Below are 22,511 nucleotides of genomic sequence, written 5' to 3' on the forward strand. Positions count from 1 at the left end.
CAAAAAAAAAAAGAAAAGAAAAAGAAAGAAAAGGACTGGGCTTCTGGGTCCAGGTGGTGGCACAGTGGTGACACACTGGGCTGACGTGACAAGGGTCTTCATGTGTACCCAGGGCTTCCCTGTGCAGGCAGGTGTGTGTCTGTGACCCCAGTGGCTGACCCTGGGATGGGGCCCTGTGGGAGTGTCCCCATCTGTCTTTTTCTCTCGTGGGATAATTAAATACATGCTTTTAAAAAATTAAAAAAAACAGGCTTCTTTTTGAGCCAGTGGCAGAACCGATAGCCAGATGCACCTTGTCAGCGTGCAGGGGAGACCAGCTGTGGGCGCGATGGCCGCAGACCCTCCACGGTCTCCACTGCTCCCCGGCCCCCTGGCCTTCTCAGCTTCCTGCAGGTGCTTTTGCAGCCCGGGCGGGGGAGGGCTCCTGAGACGGCGGGGGAGAGCCGGGAGGTGACCGGTAACTCTGTGAGCGCTGTCTGGGTGTTGGTGCGGCGAGGCCATGTTGAGCCCCCACAGTGCATCTGTCCCTGTTGGCTCGACGGCTGATTAGCCACGACAGTGTGGTTTTATGGCCAGCTGTTCGCGTCACACACCTCATGGTGGATGAACGCTCCCCGTGGCCGAGTGAAGCCGTCCCGGTAGTGGGGGCCGGCCCGGCCTGCACTTGTGTAAGAGCAGTACAGAGCGTGTTTCTCAGGTGCTAAGACCCTCCTTTAAAGGAGCAGTCACTAAAATTAGCCCTCAGAAGCTTTCAGGGGTGAAAGCGAAGTTGACGACAGCCAGCTGCGGCTCCCTCTGCGCATCCCTGGACCCAGGAAGTGGAGCGAGCCTCGTGGTGCTTCAGAGACCAGGCTTCACGTGCTGCCCCGTCGCCCACAATGCTGCCCGTGGCCAGCTGGCCTCTGCTCGTGGAGCCCGTGCCGAGGGCAGGCATCTCTCCTTGTAGACAGAGGGAAATGCCACACCTAAGCCGGGCGGCGGGCGGCCGGCAGTGCCAGGACGGCCTGGAGAGCCGGGCTGCGGACTTGGGTTGTTCCGGGAGCAGGGGCCTGCATGGCGGTGCCATGACTGCCCAGGGACCTTTGTTTTTCTCTTTCAGCCCAATATGACAGCACAGGCTAAACGTTACAGAGCGTCAAGTTGAAAGTCATCCTTACCAACGGGCAGCAGTTGTTAGGGTAGGGACATGGGTGCGACGTTGCCAGGGATCCCACGATGTGATTCTCCCGTGAATGACACTGGAGAACTGCCTGCAGCCATGAGAGTCCCATCTCTAGACGGGAGCTTTCGTACGGCCCCGGGAGTGCATTTGCGTTTACCTAACCTGGGTGTGCTTCAGTGGGAGACTTTCACATTTACATTTTCATTTCGAATTAGGAGAGGGTGTGTGCACGCCTCTCCCTGAGAGGGAGAAAGCGCCCTCCGGTGGAGTGTGGTCGCACGGCTGTCCCTGCTCCATTTCTTTATCGGGTCAGCGATCAGGGCACCCACATGCGCACGCCTGGTGTACTCAAACTGGTTGGCACAGGGATCTGGTTCCTCAACTCTGGGCTGCAGAGCCGTCCCCTAGGAGTGGGGTTTCCAAAACTGGGGCGCGGGCCTTTCCTTTGTGTCTGGCTCACCACCAGCAGTCCAAGGGCACCCAGAGTGAAGCCTGCCTCCCTATCTTGTGGCAGGAGAGGACTGGCTCCCCCACGTCTCCCTTGTCCTGGTAAACGGTATTGCATCAGGAGTCCGATGGGACGATGTGTCCAAGATGACAGCTCGTCTGTCAGGAAGTCACAGGCAGGGCTCCTAGAAGTGCCCCGTGTCCTAACGTGCCGAGCTCACACCGCCAGTCCTGGTCCGAGCGGCTACGGCCCGACGGCGCGGCCCATGAAGTCTCTTCAGTCCTTGCCCTTGAAAGGTTGCTGTTGTGCTCTTGGGAATTTTGTAGCAGGAAGAAATGAGCCCCATCACCAACTCCTTAGGTTGTAAGAGGCGTAATTCATTATGTTCTTTTTTCACAAGGGTCTTCAAAATCTGAGTGGCGGTCAGTGACTTAGCCACTAACATAGAGATATATTTTTCTTAGTTTCCCCCTTTCAGTGAGAGAATGGATTTGAGGAGTTCACCCCTGTGCCGTCCGCAGCATCGACCCCGCGGTCTGGGCTCCTAGTGTCATGCCAGGTGCAAGGCTGCCGCTTCCACTGGGGTGGCCCGTCCCTGGGTGGCAGCCAGCACCTCCCACCCCAACGGCTCCGGGATTGGTGGGTTCCTGTGGTGACTGTGTCAGGTTACTTTTCTGTCCAGGTGGTTCCGGGAATTTCTTGGGGCACCTTGAGCTACCAGTGATTCATTCTGGAATCACATGTTGGGTAAGGGCAGTGCGTACGTGGTCAGCGTGGAAGCAGCCAGCGTTGAACCCCCACCCTGCGCTGGCCCTCGCTCACGGCCTCTCGGAGGGAGACGTCCACCCTTGCTTTGTCGTGTTGGGGATTATCCGCAGACACAGGCCTGCCCTGCGGTTCTCCCTCGCTGTCTCTGGCGGGGTGCGGCCTCCGTGTGCCTGTACGTGTTGCTTGTTGCGACTCGTTAATGTCTCTTCCTACCTCTGGGACTCTCGGCAGAGAGCGATAGAGCATTAACGGGGTGGTTTTTATGAACAAAGAAATAATCTTCTCAGTTTGGAGCAGTAAGCACGGTGGAAATGCTGGGTGGTTTTCTTGTGTTTACCGTGCTGGCTTCATGGCGAGGATCTGTGAGAAAGCAGAACTCCTTCTCCACTGCACTTTGCATGCCTGTTACACTCAGGTGTGCCCCCAGTAGTGCTGCTGGGGTGCTGCCTCTCACTTAGCCACGGCTGTTCACGTCTCAGCCATGCATACATAATAACCTCCGCCCCAGAGGCTCTGCTGCTCACTGGGGATCTGGCCTTGCGGACTGTCCGTGTCCCGTTTCCATCACGTCTGCGGGACCACCTCCCAGATACTTTCTTTGGGAAGAATTTGCTCACCCTGTTCAGTGCTCCAGGTTCCCACTGCCCTGGAGAGAAACAAAGAGATCTATATATTTGTTATCGACGCTTCTTATGTGGTTATGTGTCCGAGGGTAAAGGCGAATACATGGAAGGGAGATGGCGACAAGAACACAGAAGCTAGAGAAGCCAAGGGTGAGCACTTAGTGGACAGGAGACTGAGCCTGGCAGAGCAGGGAGCTGCAGAGAGCAGGCTGCAGGCACGATGGCCTCCCTGTGCTGCTTCCACGTCCACGCACGCACCGTGGGACCGCAGCTTCTGCAGAAAGTGAGCTTAGATCACCTGTTTGCGTGAGGATTCTCTAGTGCCGTGTGTGTGCCTAAGTGTGCACACATTTGTTCACGGATGCCCATGTACGCCCACGTGTGCAGACATGTACTCACTCATGCCGTATCTGCACACGTGTGCTTCTCTGTGTGTGCTTGTGTGTGGTCTCTGTGCAGCGTGTACTCTGTGTGCATGTGCATGTGTGTTCTGCATGCTGTGTGCACATGTGTGCTCTGTGTGCACGTGTGTGCTCTGTGTGCACATGTGCATGTATCCAGGATACCCGCAGTGGAACAGAGCCAGCTGCTGATGAGCAGAGGGGACGTGCTCTCTTCATTCTGGCGTGGCTGGAGGGCCACAGAGCAGCTGAAGAGATGCCACCTGTGGCTTAGTCATCTGGTGCTCATTGTACTTTAAATTGTTGGAGAGAGAAGTCACTAACTAGCAAAGTGGTCCTCACAGACGTCCGTTTTGCTCGTCAGATTTACATTTTCCAGGGGATTTTTGCCGCTCAAGTCAGCATTCACACTGAAGAGGTACTAGGCTGTGTAACCATGTGTGTATTTAAATTGCATAAGGATGACCTTTCTTAAGTCCTTTCCTTTCCTTTCCTTTCCTTTCCAATTTTTGTTATAGGGCATATGCGCTCACTGGAGGGGGACAGACAGAGTGGGAAGGTGAGAAATCACCCTAAGGGGGCTTGGCCACACCGCAGCCCCTCCTCTTCCATTCCTCTCTCGGGATTTTGTGCACACATGCAGCTGTGCCCCATGTTTCTCAGGCCACCGGGTCCTGGCCTTGAGCTGGGCACTTGGAAACCTGGGACCCAGCCATCTTAGCCACCATACCACTAGTTGGCCCACTTTGCTGAAATTCTTAACTCACATTTTAGGAAAGGTAAGGCTGTTTTTATCAAGATTTAAGTTCCTGTTCCAGGAAACAATCCTGATGAAAAGATGAAGGGGCTGCCTCTTTCGAATTTTTGTTATAGGGCATATGCGCTCACTGGAGGGGGACAGACAGAGTGGGAAGGTGAGAAATCACCCTAAGGGGGCTTGGCCACACCGCAGCCCCTCCTCTTCCATTCCTCTCTCGGGATTTTGTGCACACATGCAGCTGTGCCCCATGTTTCTCAGGCCACCGGGTCCTGGCCTTGAGCTGGGCACTTGGAAACCTGGGACCCAGCCATCTTAGCCACCATACCACTAGTTGGCCCACTTTGCTGAAATTCTTAACTCACATTTTAGGAAAGGTAAGGCTGTTTTTATCAAGATTTAAGTTCCTGTTCCAGGAAACAATCCTGATGAAAAGATGAAGGGGCTGCCTGCAGGCTCCGTGCCAGCCGCTTAGCTAAGCTCCCTTCTGGAGGACACGCCTTGTGCCCACAGACTGCTTTTCTCTGAGACACTGGGTTCCCTCCGGGAGAGCAGGCGCGCTGTCCTGAGCCGGGGTTCGGCCCAGGGCGGATCTGGGCGGAGGCTGCAGAGCTCACGGGACCAGCCCTCCGAGGCCTGCAGGTGTGCCAGCTGGGGCGAGTCCGAGGCCCTGTCGGCCTCCCTCCTTTTCTCCCAGAGAGCACCGGCCTCCCCCAACTGCGTCATGGCCTGGGGCTGGTGCTTTTCCTAGACCGTGAACCCACATGGGGTCTCCAGGCTGGTCTGCAGTGGAGCCGTGACGCACTGTCCTTGCTCGCAGTGCCGTCGGCTGACTCAGAGCTTCTCTGGGGACCCATGTCAGTCCTTCCAGACGCAGAGGCTGGGGCACAAAGGGGGACCCCGAGTGATTCTGCTTTCAATGTTTGGAGCAGACAAGTAAGAGATTGGCTTTTTTAGCTCCAGAATGTCAGTTTACGCTGTGCTAGACGTTTTCATTGCCCCTCAGCTGCGTAAACCACAATCATTGGCAAAAGACTTGTGAATGCAAATCATTCTGAACGATGACAAAAGACTTGTGAATGCAAATTGTTCTGAACGATGACACTCTTCATGCGAACCTGAAACAATGACCCCAGCCCTGACTAGGCGGCACCCACCCCCAGTCCAGGGCCCCATCCAGCATGCTGCCTGCTTTTGTCAATAAAGTTTGTCAGATCGCGGCTGCCGCCAGGTGGCTATGCCGCCCGTGACTGCGGCCACCCTGCAGAGCTGCGTGGTTGCCAGGGCCTGCGCTGGCCCACGAAGCCCGGAGTACCCCCATTAGCCCTCTACAGGAGAGCCTGATACACCTGCTCCCCTGCTCATAGCATTGGCTCCCGACTCTACCGAGGTCTGAAAGTTTTGTTGGACAAATGATATATCTTGTCTAATGTTCCTGAGCATTATGGTTACACTATCGTGGATCTGCTCTCAGTTAAGTAGGTTAGATAAGTTTCAGCAGCGGTTAGTATCCCTACTCCTGTAACTGCTCACCGCCAGCCCCTGCCCCTGGCCACCGCGTGTCAGTGCAGCTGAGCCTCCCAGGGCCCATGGCTTGACTCTCCAAACTGAGGTCGTAATGAGAGTGCCCTTTCCAGGAGAGGCCGCAGCAGCTAGCGGGCGTTCCCGGGCGGTGCCAGCTCCCGGTCGGCAAGGAAGTGTGAGGGAGAGTGACAGGACAGAATTTTCACGGTGGGGTGTGGAATGGACGCGGCCAGTCGTGGCTGAAAGCGGGCATGGTGAGCATGCTGGCGGGAGATGCACCTTCTGGAAGACCCTCTGGGGAACACGTCTCTCTCCTGACCCAGCGGTTACAGCGCTAAGAGCCGACCCCGAAGTGTTCACGGGGTATCTCTGGACACTCACAGCTCCATCATGTGAATAACCGTGTGAAAAACTAGAAGCGACTGAGATGTCACGTGATATGGAGTTGGATTAAAACGTATGGAAACGTGCACACAATAGAAACGTGTGCAGTGTGGCAGAGTGCCACCGAATGAACGGCCACCAGCGCCAGATTAAGGTTAAAGGGAGTCTTTATGAGCTGGCCAGGGACTACAGTCTGGGGGGGGGGTCAGAACTGCAGCCCCGACTGAAGCTGGAGCAGTCTTTTTACAGGGGTCATTTACCAGGGGTTTCTGTAAGCAGTTACCGAAGCCGAATCAACAGGTTGATGATTTCTGAGGGGAGTGGGGTTTCCACGCAAGCAGTTCCATTGCTAAACAGAAGGCTTTGGGCTAGTTAGCAAAGACAGTGGCAGGTATAGGGTGTTGTCCGGATACGGTTTTCTGTATGGCTAGTACAAGCTATTTTCTCATGGGAGGAGCAAGCAGGCTTACAGAAGCAGACAGCCATGTTAGGGTGAGGGAACAAAATGGACAAACGGTTGTTCATGTGCAGGATCTAACATGCGGCCTTCCACACAGCCTTGGAAAGAACTGAGTGTATTTGACATGACAGTTACCTAGGATTTTTTAAAGGATTTTGCCTCGTATGCTTGCTAGAGAGAGACAGAGAGAGGTAGTGAGAAGTCATCCCCCAGGGGGTGGCCACACCATAATCCCTCCTCCTCCTGGCATTTGGGCTCACATGCCCAGCGTGATTTTCAGGCTGGGTCTGAGATGTGAGCCGTGGTCAACCACGTAGGAGTCCAGTGCCTTCAGCACACCACCTGCCGGCCCAGCGAGGGTGTATTGAAGTAAAAACTAAGTCGCAGAATGTTGTTCACAGCCTGCTCCCGTTGTGCTAGGCGATGCATGTGGTGTCAGGCATGTCAGGCCGTGTGAAGAGAGGCCTGGAAAGTGCCCTTCACTTCCGGACAGTACTCGCCAGGGGTAGGGATACGAGGTGCTCGGTGACTTTCCTGGCTTCGTCCTTAACAGGCATGCGCGACTTTACAGCGGCAAAATATGAGGGTTCGTTAGGGCATGTCATGCTCACAGCAGGGCCGCTTTGCTGCCCGCCTGTTCCCTACGTGGTCGGCAGAACTCGTGAGACAGCGTACGTGCTTTTCCATCGTCCCAGACAGGGAGAAGCGAGCCCTGGCAGGACAGTGAGTGACAGGAAAGACGGGCACAGCCGTCCGCAGCATCACCGTCTAAGTCATCGGGGAAGCAGTCCCAGTTTGAAAAGGCCGAGCAGTCCAGGGCGCTGGACACAGAGGGAGCAGAACACGCCGCTGCCCCGGGGCAGAGCGTGGACATGTGCCACCTGCCGCCCCGGGGCAAAGCGCAGAGAGTGGACATGTGTCGCCAGGACAGGTCCATGTCCAGCGAGCAGGTGAAGGCAAGGAGGACGCGAAGCGCTCCAGCACAAACCCTAGCCAAGATGTGTGAGTAGCTCAGAAGGACCAGCATTGAAAAGGGAATTCAGAACATCTTGAGACAGATGAAAATGGAACCAAACTTCCCAAAACGCGTTGCGGCTAGTGTACAGAGACAGATGTCGAGGCTAAGAAACGAGAAAGACCAGTGAAAACCCAAGTTCATAACTTAGGCATGGAAAAAGAAGCAGCGGCCAGACCCCACCCAGCAGAAGCAGGCAGTGGCCGCCTGGAGAGCTGCCTGGAGGGGAGGTGGGCGCTAGACAAGGCCGACGGAGCCCGGGGCCGGCCTTTGGGAAAGCTTGCCCGGGAGCCTTTCCCTAGACCAGGAAAAGAGAAAGTCAGGTCAGAAACGAGACAGCACAGCCGACGCCGACACACCGTGATGCGACGTGGATGGCGAAGAGGCAGGACTTCTGGGAGACCTGCCACCTGCCAAGACAGAATCGCGAGGAGACAGAAAGTCCAAGTGAATCGATAGCAAGTAGGCAGACTGAACCACCACTCAGAAGTCTCCCATCCCAGAAAAGCCAGGGTCTGATGGTTTCACTGCTGAATTCTACAAACGTGTAAAGAACTCATAGAAATCCTTCTGAAACTCTTCCTCAGAAGTTAAGGGAAGGAGTCCAGGGAAGGTGACCCTTTGCTAAGGTTCTGTGGTCCGCCGCTGGGACTGGGGTTCCTGGGTCTGGTTCCTGGTCAAACCTAAGGGCCGGGTGGCAGGCCCCTGTGATCCCAGTGACATGGGGAGGCTGGGGCAGGAGGAGCCTTACACAGTAAGACCCTGTTTAGAAGGGGAAGGGGAAGGAGAAGATGAGAAAAAAAATATATGTATATATACTTAAGAATTATTTATTTAGTTTTATTTATTGTTATTATTTTTTTAATTTGAGCAGAAAAAGAAACTAGGAAAGCAAGCGGTCCAGTCTGGGACCCAGTTGGCGCCTTAGCCACCACGCCATCTGCTGGCCCTGAGAACACCTGTAACCTTGTTTTACAAGGCCAGCCTTATTCCGATGCCAGAGCCAGACAGAGGCACTGCAAGAAAAGGAAATTTTGGACCAGTACCCTTCATGAGCACCGACAGCAATCCTCAGCAGAACGCAGCACTCCGAGTTCAACAGCACACCGAAGGGCCGAGCACTGCGAGAGGGGGCGCAGCCCTGGTTGGGATGGTTAGGGTACTCAAACGCGGTACCCACGAGGACAAAGTGGGGCCACCGTCTGTCTTATGAGTGTCTCCATAAATGGAGAGAATGCGTTGTATAAAATCAGTGCCCATTCATGATCGTAACTCTCAACATACCAAGTATGGAGTTAAGGGCTTCATCGTAATAAAGGCCATTTGTGACAAGCCCACAGCTAGCAGCTCCATGGTGAAAATCAGACATTTCCTCAAGATCAGGAAGAAGATGATGCCCACACATCACCATTTCTGTTCAGCGTGGTTCTGGAAGTCTTCATCAGAGCGCTCTGGGACGTGCCAGTGCCATCTCTGTGTGCACCAGGCTCCCCGCGCGCTCTGGAACGTGCCGGCGCCACCTCTGTGTGCACCAGGCTCCCTGCGCGCTCTGGGACGTGCCGGTGCCATCTCTGTGTGCACCAGGCTCCCCGCGCGCTCTGGGATGTGCCAGGGCTGCCCAGAATTCATCGTCACTTGTCTGAACTCTGTAAATTCATCAACAAAAACAAATTAAAAAGGATAGCTTTATAATTTTGCTTTAAAGGAGTGTCCCCAGCCAGCCCCATGCCCAGTGGCTAAAGGAGCTGGGCCCCACGTGGTCGGCCAAGCAGCTTGGACCCTGGCCCCAGCAGCTTGGAAGCACTCTGAGCACATGCGTAGCATACCCAGATCCCGACAGGGCAGAGACGTGGAGAAGGGACTGTGGCCTGACCGCGCCCGGTAGGGGTGCTCTTCCTCTCTTGCTCTGTCTCTGTCTCTCCCTGTGGGTCTGGGACCCAGATCTCTGGCGTGTTTTCCGTCTGTTTGCTGCTCCGACTTGTTATTTGGGAAGGTGTGAATGGAGGTGAGTGGCGCCGCGGGCTGTGGGTGCCGTGGGTGACCCTTTGGCACAGGCGGGATAGTGCCTGGCTTTGAACTCTGTGCGTGTAGCAGCTCACTGACAGCCTTGAAATCGTGGCGCCGGGGAGGGGACCTGAGGGGTCCCTAGTCACTGAGCCCTGCGTCCCCGTTGGCGCCATCAGGAACCACGGGTTGGCGTGTGCGGAGTGGAGTTCTCTCCTTCGGGAGTGCACTAGGGCGCCGTCAGAGATGCAAGGCCGCACTTGTGACCGGGGTGAAATTCTCATCTCTTCGTGGCTTCTCCGCAGCGGGGGGCGTTCTGCCTTAGGTTAGTGGTTCAACCTGTAGCGGCCACAGGGTGACTGCGTGGGAACATCTGGCCCCATGCGACTCCGCGTGGGCGTGTCAGGCTGAGCCCCCCCTGCTCTGCACCGAGCCTGCCCTCAGTTTGCCACACCCAAAGTGCCTGCAGAGACGCCACTGAGGGCCGGACGTCCTTCCGGCCGACTGCTCTGTGCTCTGCTTAGGCTCTCCAGCCACCAGCCCCGCAGCCGTCTGTGTCACAGGGCAGAGGCAGAGGAAGCAAGCGCCGGGGTCTTTCCTGCGGGAACAAGCGCCATCACGAGGGCCGTGGCCCTGCAGCCTTGCCTGTCCTGCCTGGCTCCCAAGGCCCCCTGCACCCCCATGCCGTCCCACTGGGTTAGGGCTCATGGGGGGCGGGGGCGGGTGCAGTGCTGTCCATGGACGTGAGACGCTGTGGCGTCCATGCGTGGTCAGGTCGTGGTCAGACAGCTCGGTGGCCATGGACAGGGCAGGGCAGGAACTCATGGCATCCTGGAGACGGGCGGCACGGGAGGCGCTCGGGCCCCTGTCCACGCTAACTTTCGCTGCTTCTTTTCCCCGCAGTGTCGCGTGGGAGCCCATGGGAGACGGGAAGAAGGTCGTCTCGCTGGCCGATAACCACCTCCTGCTGTGGGACCTGCAGGAGAGCTCCAGCCAGGCCGTGGTAGGTGCGGGCAGCGGAGGCTCCGGCCTGGGTTTTCACCTGGACCGTGGGCTGAGTTCAGGTCATGTCTGGATTCCAGTGTGTACAGAATTCTGACATTAAATAGGAAATAGAGAAGGGCCTGAATGAAGGGATGGAGTGATTGCGCCTTCCAGCTGACAGCTGCCTGGACCCCTCAGGGCCTGTGAGCTGCAGGGAACCCAGCCCTGGACAGTGACAGGCCCGCCGTTGCCAGGGGCATCCAGAGGAGTAAGGGCAGGTCTTGGGGGCGATTCCTCTTAATAATGGAGGGTGGTTTTTTTGAGAGATTTTTGCCTTAGGGCATGTGTGCTCACTGGGGAGAGAGACAGAGACAGTGAGAGGGAAAGTAACAAAGCCCCTCCCTCCCAGGGGGATGGTCATGTTGCAATTCCTTCTCCTCCCAGGATCTTGGGCACGCACGCCCATGTGCCAGTGTGTGTTAAGCTGCTGGGTCTGGGACTTGAACCTCAGTCAGCCTTGTGGGAGTCCAGTGACATAACCACTATACCCTCTGCTGGCCCCTTAGGCGAAGACTTTTTCTTTTTTTTAGAGGTTTTTGCCTTAGGGCATACGTGCTGGGAGTTGGCTGCAGAGCCGGTGAGAGAGAAAGTAAGAAATACCTCCACCAGGGAGGTGGCCACACCACAGTGCCTTCTCCTCCATCCTCTTCCTTGGTCCTTGAAACTCACCCTGGTGATTTTCAAGCCACCGGGTCTGGGACGCGACTGGTCAGCCACGCGGGGGTCCAGTGAGGTGAAATCACGCCACCTGCCGGCCCCGGTAACGGAGTCCTACCGTGTGCAGTTAAGACCCCGCTTTCAGGCAGGAGCCGTCAGAAACGCTCGCTCCGCACACTGGAGCTCTTCCCGGACCCGTGCGTCTCAGCGGCAACCCTCTCTGTGGGCCCGTTTGCTCTGATGTCATGGTTGGTGCCTGGTCCCTACAGAGCGGACGGGGGCGCCTGTGTCCTGTGACCGCTCAGCATCCCCTCTCGTCTGAAGTGCGCGTGCACACATACTTTGTACACTGTTCGTGCCCGCGGAACGTGGCGGACAGCTTTTCACTGACCTGGGGCTGAGCCACCCGCCGTCCCCGAGGGACCTGAGAAGGGTCTGCTGGGCGCGTCCCAACGATGCCTTTGGTTTGTCCCTGCATGCACGTAGCCTCCCCCGTGGTGCCTTCCCTCTGGGTGGGGGAAGTAGCGTGAACATGGCTCGCCAGTAACATGCGCTGTGGGGTTGGCCTTCTTGACGCGCCGAGTGCCGGTTAAAGGTGTGAAACCGTGTGGTCGGGGGCTCTCGCCGCTGTCAGTGAAGTTCAGAGTTGGCCTCTTGCCTAGAGCATCAGTAGTATTTGAAGAACAATGACTGTCTTTATTAAAAATGTTTGCGATAAAACATCTCCACACCTTGGAGGAGAGACAGTCTGCACAGACAAGATCAGATGGATGTTGGCAGCCCGAAAGCACGAACGTACCTGGGCATGTGGAGGCGGGCGGGGCCTTGCGCCTCAGCTCGCTCCGTCTCTAATTCCCGCTGCGCTGACCATGCGGTATTGGGCCGTGGGGAAGCCCAGTGGGGGGTGCAGGCAAGAAGGGACGTTTGAAAGCGGGGCACGCCCGAGAGTTTAAAGGGGGACATGGGGAGGTGAGTGCAGTCCCTGCAGCTCTGGTGACGCGTACCAAATGTCTGCACTCCGGCAGACACTGAAAGACTGGAAGGCAGAACCCCTGGAGAACAACCGTGGACACCACAGGCTGTGGGAGCGGCCGGGAGGGAGGGAATTACGGGGACAAAGCCAAACATTTAATGAACACAATGATGGAGAGTTACCTGCTGATGAGAGCGTGTATGGCGATAGCTTTGACGGGCCTAATATACAGTGCATTTATGTGGGGAAAACTCATTTTACACGCTGTAAACGTGTACAGTGATTGAATGTAAAGAAATTTTTAAGAAATAATAAAATAAATAAGTAAAACAAGACAGATGGGCCAGCCTGTGGCATGTGGTTAAGGTGGCTGGGTCCCACATGGCCGACTGTGTAGTTCGAGTCCTAGGCCTGGTGGCTTGTGAAACACGCTGGGTATGTGTGCGCATGCCTGGAACCCCACAGGAGGGGGAAGTGGAGGAGAAGGGATCGTGGATGGTCATGCCCACATGGTACCTCCTCGCTCTCCTCCTCTTTCTCTGTGAGTGTATGTGCTCCCTGGCAAAATTATGGAAAAGAAAGAAGAAAAAGGAAGACAGGAAGCTTACGAAATATTTCACGTCTTGGACCAGCCCAGGGACCACACCTGCCCATCTGTGGGGCAAAGACATCCCTGACCTCCCACCTTCTGGGGCCTTGGCAGGAGGCTGCGTCCCGTAGGACGATCCCCCTCCAGCTAGATTTCAGCAGAGCCTTCCTGCACTGGCGGAGAAACGTACATTCCCATTAAAATGCCAGGGTCACGGCAGGTGCCGGGAGACCTGGGGCGGGTTTACGGCGCTCACCTGTGTAGGGAGAGCGAAGACGGAAAGAGGCCCGAGGTCCGCCACGCCAGAGCTCGGCTGCTTCTCGTCCGCCCTGACTGGCGAGCACGCCCTGGGACGCTCAGTCTGCCGGAGTCTAACCTATTTCCTGCAGAGACCAGTGCTGTCCCCTGCCCCCAGACGTGCTGTCGGCACATCTGTCGCATCGCTCAGCCTGCACCGCGGTCCTAACCCAGAAGCCGGCTCTTGCCGCACCCGCAGGCTGGCTTCCCGGCCTCTCTGCTGTGAGGGCACCGCCCGCTGTGGCCGGTCTGATCTTGTGCTCCCCGCATCACCGCCTTTGCCATTTATAATCATTAGCAAGGCCCTGGGAGGTGGCTGGGAGCTTCTGCGGTCCCTAGGCCCCGGTTAAGGCAGGGGTGGGCTCCCTGCTCCGACGGTGCCCCTTCGTCTCCGCCTGGCAGCTCTCACTGGCCAGAGTGACTGGCTTCTGTCCAGGTGCAACGCAGCACGGCAGGACGAGGGAGGTGGCGGGGACTTTGCTGGCACCGCTGCTGCTGTGCTGGCGGAGGGTGGGGCGCGTTGCGCGTCTTGGCCCTGGCGCCGGTCAGGCTGCACTTGGTGGGATCACACGCAGACTGAGCTTCGGAACGGTGCGTCTGTCAGGGACCGCCAGGCTCTAAGACATACAGAGGATCGAGCGACCACACGAGAGGGAACTAGCAGCGATAGGCAGCTGCCGCGTGTGCCCTAGGCACGGACCTGCTGTCGTCTGGGGACAGGGAGTAAAGGGGCGGGACTTGGGAAGAGGGAGAAGCTGAGGCACCGCGAGCTGTTCGTTTACTTCGTAATTAAACTTCTCTCTCCGAAGTCAGCGAACGGCAGGCACCGCCCAGACAGGGACCACGTGGTGTACTGTCCCGGGTGTGGAGAAGGGGAACACGGACAACGGCCCTTCTTATTCTTCCTACAAGTAGAGGACCTTTTTTCTTATTTCTTTTTAATCAACCAAACATAGGTGTAAAAGCACGTCCAATTCTCCCACCCAGTGCTGGTACCTACTGCCCCGTGTACACTTCCGACGTACCAAAGCCCAGTTTCTGGAGCCGTTCTCTGAACCTTCACACTGCTCAGCTCTGTAGCTGCTCGGAGCATGCTGCTCGGAGCATGCGTCTCAGGGCCGGGCTGGTGGGGTGTGGGAGCCCCCGGCCCCACTGGCCTGTGTGTACACAGCCACACACTCGTGGGCCCACCCTGGGGGATATGGCCGCATGCCTGTGTGCCTTGGCACTTAGTGACCAGGCAGGACCCTCTTCTGCAGCAGTTCAGGCCTTCGGTAGCCTCCTGGGAATTCCGTTTCTGCCACCTCCATTGGACATCCCAAGGACGCACACTGACGGCTGCAGAAGACAGCGTCCCGCCCCCGCCCTGCAGCCATGTCCCAGCGTTGGTTCCAGTGGGCGTCATCCTCAAGTGGCATCGTGAGTGTGACAGGGTACCCTCCACTGCAAGACACGTGAGATGGTGCAAACAGGCAGCGTGTGATCTGTCGATTAACAAGAAACTAGAAAAGTGACCCCAGGGCTGACTCATTCGGTCCCCTGCACAGCCCGGGCTCTGCCACTGAGCCGCTCTGTTTTGCCATGTCCGTGTGTCACCGCTACCTTTCATCATGATGGCGAGGTGACTGCAGAAATGCCGGCCATCACATCCACACTCCCACGTCGGAGACGAGGGCAGATTTCTCCGTGCATTCTTCGGACGTAAGTTCTCTTCTGGAGCTGTCAGGCAGTCACATGTCTAGTCTCAGCCTGTCGCCAGTGAGACGACCGTTCCTCACGCTTGTCCCAGAGCAGTCCGCCCCGGGTGGTAAAGCGTTCACAGCCGTGGCACACGTGAGCCACTCCTACCTTGCAGCTCAGGGCACACGGGCTGGTGTGCACCTGCGTGGGCCCACACCTCTCCAGCCCCGCGCGTCTCTCCCTGTCCCCACCCTGCTGGCCTCCTGCCCCAGGGCCTCCGTCCCGCTCTGCGTCCAGGGCATGTGCAGGCGGGTGCTCTCGGTGGGGCCTTGCTGGCAGGAAGCAGGGCCTATGTCTCTGGGCGCCAACACCGAGGCTGTCCTAAAACAGGCCCTGCGGGAGCACTCTCCAAGCGCCAGCGCTGTCATTTTGCTCGTTCTAACGAGCACCTTTGTCACCTCCTGGCCTGAGTGGCGCCTCCTCAGAAAAGCTGTGCGGGAACCTTTAATCATAGCCTTCGGATCGGGAAGCACTGAATACTTCTCTTTATGCTGAAAACGTTACCGCGTGTATCAGACCCTGTGGAGTTCTTGCCGAGTTCTGTCCCCATGTCACCAGGAAACCAAAAAGTGTGACTGGTTAACCTTTGAACTTACCCCAAGCTGTCTGCCCTGAGTAGACCCTCCAACACGGGTGGTGGAGTCTCTTGTATGCTTTTATTAAAATTTCCTTGCAGGCTTCTCTGAACCGTGGGCACGAAGTTCGTTCCCGGGGAATCCTTGCGTCAGTGTGATCTGCAGGGCAGAAGCAGGGACGGGGCCTGCTTCCTCCTCCTGCTGGCCATGTGGCCCAGGAGTCACTCACTCTGTGCCTTGTTTTCCCGTCTGTGCAGGAAGGGGCTGGGCCAGGACGTCTCAGCTGCAGGCCCCGCAGTGCCACGGGGTGCCAGCTATCTGTCGTACAGCAAATGAGCACGAAGCTGGCCGTCTGGCGTGCCGGCCTGCACTGGCTCAGGTCCCCGTGGGCAGTGAGGACTCCAGAGTCTGGGCACGGCTCAGCTGGGGCCTCCGCTGTCTGAAGGCCTGTGAGGCTGTGGCCTTGGCCAGGGGGCTTGTCCTGAGGTGTGGCTGACCGTCTGCTCCCACACACCAATGCGGCTGTTGAGAGAATGCTGTTCCTTCCGGGCTGTGGGACCCAGAGCCTTGCTCCTCGTGGGCTGTCGGCCAGGGCTGCGCTTGAGTCTTTGCCACGTGGGCCTCTGCAGTCGGCAGCTCGCTTCGCCCAGGCCGTCCTCACACTCACAGGCACTCCTCAGCCAGGGTTTGTGGTGGGCAGAGGGCGGGGTCACTCCTGCCTCAGGCTGTCCTGGGTGCTGCCGGCCACAGGCCTCTGCCACCCCACCTCCCCCTGGCCGCTCGTCCTGCCAGGTGGTATTTCCACCTGCTCTGCACCCTCCCTCCTGCTCTCCAGCTCTGGCACCTGCTGCTGCCCCCCTGCCCAGCTCAGCCAGGCCGCCTAGCAGATTCTTCCAGCGTGGGCCCACCCAGCCCGCTGCCCGGCTGTCCTTCGGTCCCGCCGGGCGTACCTCCCCACGCCCACCGAGGCCGGCTCATCTGCTTGCCCCCTCTGGGTAGGCCGCCTTCCTGAAGTTGGAACCTGGCTGACCAGCATCTGCTCTGACCTGCTGCTTGTCAGCTCACATTTTTTTTTTTAAGTTAATATGATTATTCCACACAGGAGAGAGAAGGATACAACTCTTCCTACGTGCCCCCCCCCCCACCCCTGCCGTGGCGGGCTCCGACTGCGACTGCACCCACGCATGCCTGCTGTGCTCAGGACAGTCTCTGGACGGTCGCCTTCCCGTGCGGTCAGTCTCCCCGGGTGCTGTGTCGCTGCCCCGCCACCTGGCCCCGGTTGGCTGGTTCCTTTTTTCTGTACAATCATTTCATCTTTCTGAGCCTCGGTCTCCTTGGCTGTAAAAGGGTGCTAACGTCCCTGCTCTCGCCACCGCGATGCTCCCCGCGGAGGCGAACACGGCACGCTCGCAGCTCCTGGCTGTGGTGACGGAGGACGGGCTCCTCGGTCCGGGAATCTCACTCCTTTCCTTTGCTGACTGCCAGAGGGCATGTGCCCCCAGGTAGAAGGGGAAGTACCCGACAGGCCTGGCCGTGCTGCAGTCCCTCTCCATTCCTCCATCCTGCCAGGGCTGGGGCACACACGCACAGCCCATAGGGCTGGGACTTGGACCGTGGCTGGCTGTGTGGGGTCGGGCTGCCTTGGCCACCAGGCTGCGGGGCCACCCAGGCATCTTCTTCCTGCTGCCTGCACTGTGCCCTGGCACGAGTGGGAGCAGCAGGAGCACTGTCTGGGAGGCCGCCCTCGGCCTGGCCTGGGCTCCACAGGTAAGGACTGGCGGCTGGCTGCAGGGTGACTGGTGACCGGACCATGCGCTCAGCAGGTCACCAGCTCCCTGTCCAGGCGTCCCGAGCCGTGGGTGAGCCACGGCGTGGAGCCGGCCTGTGCTCGAGGGCGGAGGCCACATGGCTTAGTTTGCTGCTTGGGCTCTCTCGAGTCCCGAGTGGCTGGAAGTGTTTGCAGATGCACAGCGCTCTGGGCGGAGGAGCCCTGCTGAGGACCCTGCCGGGGCTGTTGGGCTCAGGGCAAGCCCCGTCCACCCTGGAATGGCTCTCTGGCATCTCCCACACGGGCTTCCTCAGGAACCAGCTGGCTCGCTTCTCTAGTGGACTTGGAGCACTGGTGGCCAGGCCACCTAAGGACGTGGCCTCGGGTCCTGGTGTCAGGGTGGACTAGTATGTTGACAGAAGCTGAGTCTCAGTGCATGGCCCTCAGGGCAGCCAGCAGCATGGTGGTTAAGGAGCTGCACCCCACACGGTCGACTGTGCTTCAAGGCTTGGGCCTGGTGGCTTGAAAAGCACTCCAGGTCTGGGGCCAGCAGGTGGCTTAGTGGTTAAGACTTGACTCCCACAGGGCCGACCACAGTCCGAGTCCCGGACCTGGCAGCTAGAAAACCGCGCCGTGTGCGTGTGTACCCAAGATCCCAGGAGAAGCGAGCAGCAGGGGTTGCAGCGTGGTCGTCCTCCCTGGGGGTGGGCCCTCACCCCCCTCTCTGTCCCTGGCGAGTGCATGCGCACCACGGCAATCCGAGAAACGAGAGCAGTGCAGGTACCCGTGGGACGTGCCCAGAACGTGAGAGGAGGGACGAGAGCCTGGGGGTTCTCCTTCTCCCTCCACCTCCGTCTCTCTCCAGCAAACTCAAGCTCCCTAGAGCAAACAAACAAAAAAAAAAACAAAAATAAAAAGCCAGAATCAAAATAGACCCTCAACAATGATGGCACAGTCTCTCAGGCTTTCCGGACCCTGCTCTGGGCGTTCTCGCTAACACGTTCATTGTCCCCGGAGAGCACTCGTCAGCCTCGTGACTAGGGCTTCAGAAACCAAAATAGCACCTGTGAAATACTGCTGGACTGTTTCTGACCCTAGAGGGGGCGCTACGGGACACTCCTCCCCTGTCTCGTCCGTCCGTGTGGGGGCTGGAAGGAGAAGCCACAGAGGAGCTCAGCCCGCGTCTCCAACACGTGCTTCGGCGCCGCGGAGCCGAGTTTAGGTTTCGACGTGACGTTGCCTGACTTTCGTCCTGTGCTAACTGTCCCATTCCCTGCTGGTGAAGGCTGTTCTGGCCTCTTCCCGAGTGGGCCCCCTTGCCGTCTGCGGCCTAGAGTGGAGGCCCGACGTGAGCTGCTGCCCCATCCCCTCGCCCTGCTGCAGCCCTTCCACTTGCACCTACGGTCTGCTCTGGCAGAGCCCCGCCTTCCTCCGATCCAGCCGCCTGCATGCACGTGCCTCGGGGGTCCGTCCACACCGAGCGTTTCCACGGAACCATGCTCCCACGTGCCGGCCGAACGATCGCACCGTTGTGAAAAGGGCATCCCCACGTGCCTGGTGCCCGGGGGCTGTGGCGCTGGCAGCAGGAGGGCAGGCGGCCGGCCAGGAGCCATGCAGGACCTGTGGTTGCCCCACCCCACTGCCACCCCAGGCCGCCTCCGCTTCTGTGATCGTTCCCTGGGCACCGAGGTCCTCCCCCAGGCGTGACGGGAAGGCTGAGGGCCAGCTCGCTCTCCTTGGCTGCCTGTTCCGTGGCGGTCACATCCGGGGCTCTGAGCACCGTATGTCCCGCCCTTGGACTGGATGACGTGGCAAAGGTGAGCAAGCGAGACACTGCAGTGTGCGTGGAGGATGGGGCAAGGCCAGGCGAGGCAGCATCGGGGTTCAGCCACAGTCTGACCTCAGCATTCGAGCTCCTTCTAGACCTGGAGCTCTGTGTGCTCGCCAACTCCTGGACCCTGGCTGTGCCGCGGTGCGGTCCTGGGCCCCAGCTGTCCATGTCCCGTGAGCAGCTGCTGCGTGTCCGCGCTCTGCAGGTCCGCGCCAACACGTCCCCATGCCCTGGCGAACTCGCCGTCCTCCAGAGCCCCAGGCCCTTCTGGTGGCCGCCTCTGTCCTTGCCACACGCACCCCTCCCCTGGTTTAGCCCTCGGCGTCCTCAGGAGCCGCCCTTCCTCTCCCCACCTGTGTCCTGATGGCCCTCCTGTCTGGTTGCTTCTCCCGGCCACCTCCTGCCAGTAGGAGCACAGTGGGCACGTGTGTCCAGGCCCGGGACCAGCCCTTCGGCCTGTGTGGAGAGCACTGTCTCCTGGAGCTGCTGATGGCGGGATGTGTTTGCTGATGGGGACTTGGAGACAGTTGCCTGGCAGCCTGTCTAGCACTGCGTGGCCTGGCCTACCTTGCTGGGCCGTGGCCATGCGGCCTCCCCAGGTCCCTCTCTAAGGGCTCCGGAGAGCACAGTTGGCTGGATGTTAAAGCGATGATGTGATGATAGGCTTGCACGCTGGGAGGACTCGGGTCGGGGGGGTTCAGAGACCACCACCGAGGTTGGCCTGGGCCGTCCCTGCTGGAGAGGTCACCATGCACATGGGTTCTCAAACCCAAGAGGGAAAGTATGGTAGAGCCAGCCTGGCGCTGCCCTGTGGGAAGTCCTGGGGGCACCACGCCGCCCAGGGGGAGGCTCCAGGGGTGCGCTGCGGCCACAGGGCTTCCCTGCAGGCTTGCACGGCTGCGTTTTCTGCAGGCAGGAGTTCGGCTTCGCCCAAGAGCTAGCATGTCCTCCCAGCTCCCCGGCCCGCTGGGCGTAATTAACCTGTAGGGAGAGGGTGTGGAGGGCCTCCAGTAGGGAGGGGCGTGGAAGTGCATCAGCGTCCTTGAGCAGGTTCGGTGTCTGCCCATTTGGCTGCCCAGAACGCTGTGGGACGTGGCCGGGTGTCCGTCTTCGGGGACCTGGTGCTCGCGTCCACCAGTCCCCAGATGGCTGCTCTTCACTGCAAACACGCTTCAACAGAGGGCTATTAATACGCCTTCTATTTTTCGCTGTGTTCAGTTTTGTGCTTTTTTCCAAATAAGGTTCGAACATTCTTGCCTTTTAAGGGAAGAAAACAAAGACAGAACTTCCTAATTATTTGCGATAATTATTTTCAGTACCATCCTCTGAGTGTAGGATACCCTTTTGAATAGAGTTCTAAAAAGGGTTTCAATTCTTCTTTTCTTCTTTCTTTGAAAAACATCACGACATGCCCAGCTGGCCAGCTCGGCCTCTCTGGAGGGGAAGGGACAGCTGAAGTTTACCTCGGGGCGGTGGAGTCCACATCACAGCTGCACCCAGGTGGCCACTGCGAACGACACCACCCTCCGTGGCTGGGACACTCGGAGCATGAGGTCAGTGGGAGTGGGAGCCTAGGCCAGTGGGACCCACCCTCCCTGCCTTTCCTCCTCCACGGAACACAGCCACTGAGATGACAAAGATGAGGGTGAGCCGCTGCATCCTGGGGTGTGTGGTTGGCTTGTTTCATCGCGCTTCCTGGGAAGTCACTGGCCCTGTGTCCCTGTGCCTGGCTAGCCAGCACGCCCACCGCATGGAGCTGTGGTACCCCGATGGAGTCCCACACCGACATGCCGTGTCAGTGGGGATGCGTAGTGACAGCAGGCCAGGGCTGTTGTAACACGTCCCACGCGAGGCGGTGACCACGGAAGGTCCACTCCCAGCTCAGCCACTGCAGGCGGACAGCGGTCCCCGGTTTAGCCTCCGCAGTGGGCTGTCTGCAGCCGTCCCCCTCCAGGAGCCTACCTACCGGGTAATCACGTTTTGTCATTTAAGCAATTATACGCAGCAACCAGCAGCCCTAATGGAACAAATAAGAGCGATTTTTCTGTTCCAGTTGTGATTTTGATAGGCAAAGGAGTGATGGCGGCACGTCTGTTGCCATGGCGATGGAGGCCCGTGCGAGCTTTTTTAAGATGCAGTTTATCCCCTCAGCTCACCATAATTTATCACCAGCTGAAGACGGATGTCATGTAATAACTCGTGTTGCTTCCAGGGTGGGGTTCAACTTTAAATCCAGTTCCGAGGCCCCTCTGAAAACGCCGGCGCTAGTAAATAACCAGTCGCCATGTCCTTGGCCCGTGCCTCTCTGAGCAGGGGCTTCACTCGGCCTCCCGATGAGAGGCGGGGCCTTGGTGGGTGCCCTGCCGGAGCCCGCCCAGCCCTGTCCCGCAGTCATCCTTGCCTCCTTTCTGTTCTTTGAAGGACGTGAGTCATTTCAGTATCTGGAAACAAAAGACCCAAAGGTTGACATTACAGACCGAGAAAGGACAAAGGAGGCCGGGGGTGCTGCCCTGGCCTATTCTGCTGGGTTAACCCGACAGAGCTGAGGGAGAGCCGCGTCTCGCTACCTGCTACATGCCCTTCTACGAAGAGTGCTGGCATTTATTTAGCCAGGACGCCCTGAGCGTCTGTTCTGTAACGCCCTCTGCCCTCGTGCCAACGTCGCTGCCCTGAGAGCAGCCGTAACCCCGGTTACCACTGGCCGCACGTGGGACTGGCCAGCCACTCCCCAGGGGCTGCTGCCGACTTAGCCTCCATCCTCTGCCTCTGAACGACCTCAAGGTCTGAAGTAACCTATTTTAGGGAAGAAGAAATTAGGATATTGAAAATGTGTAGGATATAAAACCAGAAGTGACTTAGGCCTGAAAATCCAACATGGGGGAAGGGGGCAGGGCCGAGTGTGCCCTGGGTGAGAGGGGCGCACAATGGGCCTCCCATCCACAGATCCAACTGCAAGGGCCACTCAGGAAGTCGGTGATTGCAGGGAGGTCTGCGTTCCACTGAGTGGGGACGGGGCAGCGTGCGGACAGGGAGGACCCGGCAGCATGGGTCCCCGACGCTGACTGGCGCTGGCCCTGTGCAGCCCGCGGTGATCTGCCGCTCCGTCCCAGGCTCACAGCAGCCGCAGGAGCCGTGAGGGCAGACTGTTGAGTTGGGGCCATCAGGAGCAGCCTGCGGCAGTGGGCATCCGGGTCGGCGAGGCACGTGTGCACTGTGCCTGCACGCGTGTGTGTGCACATGGCGTAGTGAGACAGCCTGGCTGGCTGCTAGCCTCCACCTCCTCTCCTCGTCTCTAGGACTGCGGCTGACTGGACTGTCCAGTGCTGACACGCCCAGGCGGTGTGAGCAGGTGCAGACCAGCTGAGCTGAGGCAGTTTCTCCTGATACCAGCGTGGCCGTTCATCCATTCTGCCTTCTTCCCTTTTTTTTTTTTTTTTTCCTTTTTTCCCCTGTATCCTTCCACACATCTCGCAGTTGTCCTGTCCCGGTGT

The 22,511-nt window shown here is 58.4% G+C and overlaps 1 protein-coding gene across 3 annotated transcripts in view; it reads left to right on the plus strand.

Moving 5' to 3' along the window:
- Positions 1–22,511, plus strand: part of EIPR1 (EARP complex and GARP complex interacting protein 1) — a 90,146-nt gene that overhangs the window by 62,757 nt on the left and 4,878 nt on the right. For all 3 annotated transcript variants that reach the window (XM_027773828.1, XM_006153525.3, XM_027773829.1), the window contains 2 exons: positions 10,450–10,549; positions 20,437–20,573. In XM_027773828.1, the coding sequence (XP_027629629.1) occupies positions 10,450–10,549; positions 20,437–20,573 (237 nt within the window). The remainder of the gene's footprint in view (positions 1–10,449; positions 10,550–20,436; positions 20,574–22,511) is intronic.

Source organism: Tupaia chinensis, unplaced genomic scaffold (assembly GCF_000334495.1).
Source record: "Tupaia chinensis unplaced genomic scaffold, TupChi_1.0 Scaffold000377_5, whole genome shotgun sequence".
Classification (NCBI taxonomy): Eukaryota; Metazoa; Chordata; class Mammalia; order Scandentia; family Tupaiidae; genus Tupaia; species Tupaia belangeri.